At 37.8% G+C, this 6,774-nt stretch overlaps 1 protein-coding gene across 1 annotated transcript; it reads left to right on the plus strand.

Moving 5' to 3' along the window:
• The first annotated feature begins 1,484 nt into the window (after positions 1–1,484).
• Positions 1,485–6,349, plus strand: LOC127107531 (importin subunit beta-1). Its single transcript, XM_051044811.1, has 3 exons — positions 1,485–1,651; positions 3,090–5,509; positions 5,594–6,349. Exons 2-3 carry the CDS (start codon positions 3,096–3,098, stop codon positions 5,799–5,801), a joined length of 2,622 nt encoding a protein of 873 aa, XP_050900768.1. The 5' UTR covers positions 1,485–1,651; positions 3,090–3,095; the 3' UTR covers positions 5,802–6,349.
• Positions 6,350–6,774: the final 425 nt, after the last annotated feature.

Consider the following 6,774-nt stretch of genomic DNA (forward strand, 5'->3'; position numbering starts at 1 on the left):
CATAGCGAGGTCGATTGAGGAACTGCCTAAACAAATCCTTGTGTACTTTCTCTCTTCCTTTCTATCTCTTTTATTTTTCGTTTACAAATTGTTGAGTTCATTGATCGTGCAATCAATTCGTTTGGATAATATTTTTGATTACCTTTTGAAAGAGGTGTTGTTGAGTTGATCACAATCCTTTAGATTGTGGTTGAATTTTAAGATCAACAAAACCATATAATTTCCAAACAAAATCGATTGCATACAAGATATTCAATAATCTGTATAAATAATTTTTTTTGTGCGATTGATCATTGAAATATATTGTCCTTGTAACTTAGTATTCAATTGGCAGTGATCCATAATCTTTGATCAATTTGTGTTCATTATCATACGTTAATAGCATTTACGCATATCCAGATTTTTCTATAGAAGTTCGGTTAGACGATTCGATTCAGGTTACTTCCACTTGCCATAAAATTTTCAAAATTGTTTTTTATTCAAAGTTTTTAACTAGTGATCTATTCACCCCCTCTAGATCGAAGCATGTCGTCTGACAAAATGCTATATTGTAATTTATTTGTTTCTTTATATTTTGCGTCATTGATATTCTTTGTCAAAAATAAATTATATTTTGTGTAACGATATTCCAAATTTATTGTTGGAATTTTTTCATATTATAATTTTTTATTATACATTCTCCATTTAAAATAAATGAGTTTTTTTTACATACATATATATATATATATATCTTAATATATTATTTTTATAATACGAAAATAAATTTATCCTTACAAAGGTACGTGTATTTTATTAATATAACTAACAAATTATTAGTTGTCCCACATAACATTCTCAAATGAAACCTTAACCTTAATCTCAAACGAAACCTTAACCTTAATATTATTGAAGTTCGAAATAATATTATTGAAATTCGAAATAATGGTTATAACTTATCTCTTCCATGACATCTCTTATGTCATCTTCACCATTTCAATCAAAGTCCCGCCCTACAACCCCGTCCCCCCCGCATCCATAATGCCATGCCCTATGTGTTTCAAACGATCAATTACAGCGAAATCTAATAAAAAAAAATACTATTAACACGCTTGTTTAGTATATAGAAGTAATAGATAATAGATAAAATATAACCTCCTTCTTTGAAAATAATAAGTAAATCATTCGATAAAAAAATTGTCAGAATATTTTAAATATGAATAAATTGATCAACTTTTAGAAGGAAACATTAACATATTATTATATACTCATATCGTATGATTATGATATTCATTTTAATCCCCTATTCAATAACCACGCGCAGAAAGTATCGCGTGACCACGCAACACACGACCCCGCTCTTTACAAACAAGTAAAAAAAAAAGGAAAAAACGAAACAAACATTTCAAAATGAAAATAAAGCCGTTGATGAAGTAATCACAGGGCTGATATTAACAGCATTTGAATAAACGGCGGAGATTAATTCGTATCGCTACGTGTGTAAGTGGTAGAATCGAATATAAAAAAGGGGAATACTGAAGAAACAAAAGTTTAACATTGGCGTCTCTGCTTTTTCCCACACTCTCCCTGCTAGGGTTTCAGAGTCGCCGCGCGCTACTCAGTTTCAATTCTCCGAACTTTTCTCCGGCAATCTCCGATCAACGAGACTACTCCCGTGAGTTTGATTCTCTCTTGTTGATTTTATCTTATCGCTTATTTTTCTTCTGCCCTTGATCATAGGTGTTTTTTAGGGTTTTCTTGTTACTTACATGGATTAATTTAATCTGATTTATTTGTTTCTGGTTAGAATAGTTAATTATTTTTTTAGGCTTGTTCGTGAATATTACAGTTTAATTTGATTTATTCTAATCGGTGGTGTTGCTGATACTTCGTTTGGCTGCGGATTAATGGTGGAAAATTTGTTTTAACCTACTTACCGTGTTTTTCGATCTTTTGGTGTCTCTACTAATATTTTTCAAGTAGGGTGAATTTTTGTTGTTGATATTGAGAAATGGGTTTTACAATATTTTAATTGCATTTCTTATATTATATGTTATGGATTATTTGTTTCTGCAAAGGTGTATGTGGTTTATGGCAGCTGTTGGTTAGATTGAGGTTTATGGCCGCTGTTGATTGCTGTTGGACAGATTGAGGTTTATGGCCGCTGTTGGACAGATTGGGGTTTATGGCCGCTGTTGGACAGATTGGGGTTTATGGCTGCTGTTGGACAGATTGGGGTTTATGGCCGCTGTTGGACAGATTGGGGTTTATGGCCGCTGTTGGACAGATTGGGGTTTATGGCCGCTGTTGGTCAGATTGGGGTTTATGGCCGCTGTTGGTCAGATTGGGGTTTATGGCCGCTGTTGGTCAGATTGGGGTTTATGGCCGCTGTTGGTCAGATTGGGGTTTATGGCCGCTGTTGGTCAGATTGGGGTTTATGGCCGCTGTTGGTCAGATTGGGGTTTATGGCCGCTGTTGGTCAGATTGGGGTTTATGGGCGCGGTTGGTCAGATTGGGGTTTATGGGCGCGGTTGGTCAGACTGGGGTTTATTGGTGGTGTTGGTCAGACTGGGGTTTATTGGTGGTGTTGGTCAGACTGGGGTTTATTGGTGGTGTTGGTCAGACTGTGGTTTATTGGCGGTGTTGGTCAGACTGTGGTTTATTGGCGGTGTTGGTCAGACTGGGGTTTATTGGCGGTGTTGGTCAGATCCTTGTGTTAATTTTATATGTATTGTTGAGATATTGTTTCTTGTAAACATACATCTCGTGAAACGTATCTTTCACTGTGAAATTCTTCTGGTTAAAACTTGTGTTTCTTTCATAATCCTTTATGGTTTTAACACGTTATTATATATATATATTTTTAATTGTTCTGCATTCATCCCTTATATTTCCCCTTCTTAATCTGATAATAAGCTTATGCACATGGTTGTTGAGCTTCTCCCTTTTTGCTTATTTAATTTCATATATTATTATGGGGTTTAGTTATAGGGTTGGGTTTAAGTTTGCAGCACCTTTATTACCTACCTAACATTTTTTGTTCCTAGTTTGTCACTGTTTTTCCTTTCTTGTTTTTATTTCCTTTGTTTATGCTATTAGTTTTGCATTTCTAGGTTCAGATGGCTATGGAAGTTACACAGATCCTCTTAAATGCTCAAGCAGTGGATGCTTCTTTAAGGAAGCAAGCTGAAGATAACTTGAAACAGTTCCAGGAGCAGAATCTTCCAAGTTTCTTATTTTCTCTTGCTGGAGAATTGGCAAATGATGAGAAGCCGTCTGAGAGTAGGAGGCTAGCTGGTTTAATTCTCAAGAATGCTTTGGATTCCAAAGAACAACACAAAAAGATTGAATTTGTTCAGAGATGGCTGGCTATGGATCCAACTTTCAAAGCACAAGTCAAAGCATTTTTATTGAGGACCCTATCTTCTCCTTCTCCAGATGCTCGATCAACTGCATCTCAAGTTATAGCAAAAGTTGCTGGCATTGAATTACCCCACAAGCAATGGCCTGAGTTGATAGGATCCCTCTTGTCAAATGCTCATCAGCTTCCTGCTCCTACTAGGCAGGCAACTCTCGAGACCCTTGGATACATTTGTGAAGAAGTATCCCCAGATGTGGTAGAGCAGGATCATGTAAATAAGATACTCACTGCAGTTGTTCAGGGAATGAACTCTACAGAAGAAAACAATGACGTTAGGCTTGCTGCTATACAGGCATTGTACAACGCATTGGGTTTTGCTCAGGCAAATTTTTCCAATGATATGGAGCGCGATTACATAATGAGAATTGTTTGTGAAGCCACTCTCTCCCCTGAAATAAAGATCCGACGTGCTGCTTTTGAATGCTTGGTTGCTATTTCTTCTACATATTATGAAAAGTTGGCTCCTTATATCCAAGATATCTTCACAATCACTGCCAAAGCTGTTAAGGAAGATGAAGAGCCTGTTGCACTTCAGGCAATTGAGTTTTGGAGTTCAATTTGTGATGAAGAAATAGATATTTTAGAAGAATATGGAGGTGAATTTAGCGGTGATTCAGATGTTCCGTGCTCTTATTTTATAAAACAGGCTCTTCCATTTCTTATTCCCATGTTATTGGAAACACTTCTAAAACAAGAGGAAGATCAAGATCAAGATGAAGGAGCTTGGAACATTGCCATGGCTGGTGGTACATGCTTGGGATTGGTTGCACGGACAGTTGGTGATGATATTGTGCCTCTGGTTATGCCATTTATTGAAGAGAATATAACTAAACCGGACTGGAGGCAAAGGGAAGCTGCAACTTATGCATTTGGTTCCATTCTAGAAGGTCCTTCCCCTGAGAAGCTTGTGCCGCTTGTGAATATGGCTCTGAGCTTCATGCTCAATGCACTGACAAAGGACCCAAACAATCATGTGAAGGACACCACTGCATGGACTCTTGGGCGAATGTTTGAATTTTTGCATGGGTCAGCTTTGGATACTCCCATCATCAATAAGGGAAACTGCCAACAAATTATTACTGTCCTCCTTCACAGCATGAAAGATGTTCCAAATGTTGCTGAGAAGGCCTGTGGTGCTCTTTATTTCCTTGCTCAAGGTTATGAGGATGCTGGATCTGCATCCTCTCCATTGACCCCCTTCTTTCAGGAAATTGTCCAGGCTCTTCTCACTGTTACACACAGAGAGGACACTGGAGAGTCCCGCCTCAGAACAGCAGCATATGAAGCTCTGAATGAAGTAGTGAGGTGTTCTAATGATGATACAGCTCCAATGGTCGCCCAACTGGTTACTGTCATCATGATGGAGCTTCACCAGACTCTTGAGAATCAGAAGGTCTCATCTGATGATAGGCAGAATGAATTACAAGGCCTTCTATGTGGTTGTTTGCAAGTAATCATACAGAAGTTAGGTGCGTCTGATCCAACAAAGCATCATTTAATGCAGTATGCTGACCAAATTATGGGTTTGTTCTTGAGAGTATTTGCTTCTCGTAGTGCAACGGCGCATGAAGAGGCAATGCTTGCCATTGGTGCTTTGGCTTATGCAACCGGCACTGAGTTTGTTAAATACATGCAAGAATTTTACAGGTATTTGGAGTTGGGTCTTCAAAATTTTGAGGACTACCAGGTTTGTGCCATCACAGTGGGTGTGGTAGGTGATGTAAGCAGGGCTTTGGAGGAGAAGATACTGCCTTATTGTGATGGGATAATGACCCAACTTCTCAAGGATTTGTCCAGTAATCAGTTGCATAGGTCTGTAAAGCCTCCAATTTTTTCATGTTTTGGCGACATTGCTTTGGCAATTGGTGAAAACTTTGAAAAGTATTTGTTATATGCTATGCCTATGCTCCAGAGTGCTGCTGAGCTCTCTGCTCATACCGGTGGGGCAGATGATGATATGACTGAGTACACAAACACTTTAAGAAATGGAATTCTTGAGGCATACTCTGGGATCTTCCAAGGATTCAAAGGTTCCCCGAAGACACAGCTTCTGATGCCTTATGCTCCTCATGTATTGCAATTCCTGGACAGTTTGTACTTGGAGAAGGACATGTAAGTTAATTTCTGTATTTTCAATCATGGTTGTATGTTTTTCTTCAATGAATTTTGAGTTGTTGACGTCTGTTATAATTTTAGGGATGATGTTGTGACCAAGACAGCAATTGGTGTGCTTGGAGATTTAGCTGATACTTTAGGTGGAGCTGCTGGTCCTTTGATTCAGCAATCTGTATCTAGCAAAGACTTTCTGAAAGAGTGCTTATCATCTGATGATCACTTGATCAAGGAATCTGCGGAATGGGCCAAGTTGACACTCAGCCGAGCAATATCGTTACCATCATATTGAGGCTCCTTGCTGTTTCATGGGTCCTACTTCTTCCATACATGTTCATCGCTGCGTTGGGGTCTCAATTGCATACCATGAGTCGGGTCATCACCATTTTTGGGCATAGGTGTTTCGGTCAGTTGGCTGTCTGCATTTTGTCAGAACATGGAGTCTACTTTTTTTCATTTTATTTTTTTGAATTTATTATTATGCATTGCTATGGAGGAAGTTGGTGGGTGATGATCCATCTTTCTGCTAACTTGGCAGAAAAGATGTGGTTTTTTGCATACAGAAAGAGAAACTGGGTGGAAAGGAGGGCAAGAAGAAAAGGATATATCCCCATGAAATGCCAATACAGACATCAGTATTGAGCTTGCATGTGTTATTATTTGAAATGTTTGGAGTCTATGGTGGTCCTGAAATGAACAACATTGTCTTTTTTTTTTTTTTACTTTTACTATTGGTTGTAGAGTGAAATTATCATCTTAGTCCTTCCTGTGGTTTAAACACAGGTAATGAAACATATTTAGCTCGTTCTCTTGAAATTGTTCAAATAATTTTGTTTCTCATATCTTGTTTGGCTTTAATTTTGTATGAGCGTTGTTTCGATGGTTCATGTGTAGTTTTTATGAGCTTTCTTATTGTTTCCTTCGGTTGATAATAGTGTTTTTTTTTTGTGTTGATAATACTGTACGATACCCTAGAATTACGGCGTAGCTGGATAGCTTCTTCACCTTATGTGTTTGCATACATTCGTGTTATGTCAAAAACAATTTCAATATTTGCATATCCATATCGTTGGGTGCACAATGCTGGTGTATTAAGTCACTTATCCCAGTACCAACAATTATGACATTAAACAACCCCACATTTTATTACTCAATTCTGCACCTAGGTTTCTTAGGTTCTCTCTGATTTCTTTCTTACCAACCCTATGTTATCTCTTTAATGATATATAAAGTGGTGTGGTTCATTCTAGATGCTTCCACATGCT

Source organism: Lathyrus oleraceus, chromosome 7 (genome assembly GCF_024323335.1).
Source record: "Lathyrus oleraceus cultivar Zhongwan6 chromosome 7, CAAS_Psat_ZW6_1.0, whole genome shotgun sequence".
In the NCBI taxonomy this organism is placed as follows: domain Eukaryota; kingdom Viridiplantae; phylum Streptophyta; class Magnoliopsida; order Fabales; family Fabaceae; genus Lathyrus; species Lathyrus oleraceus.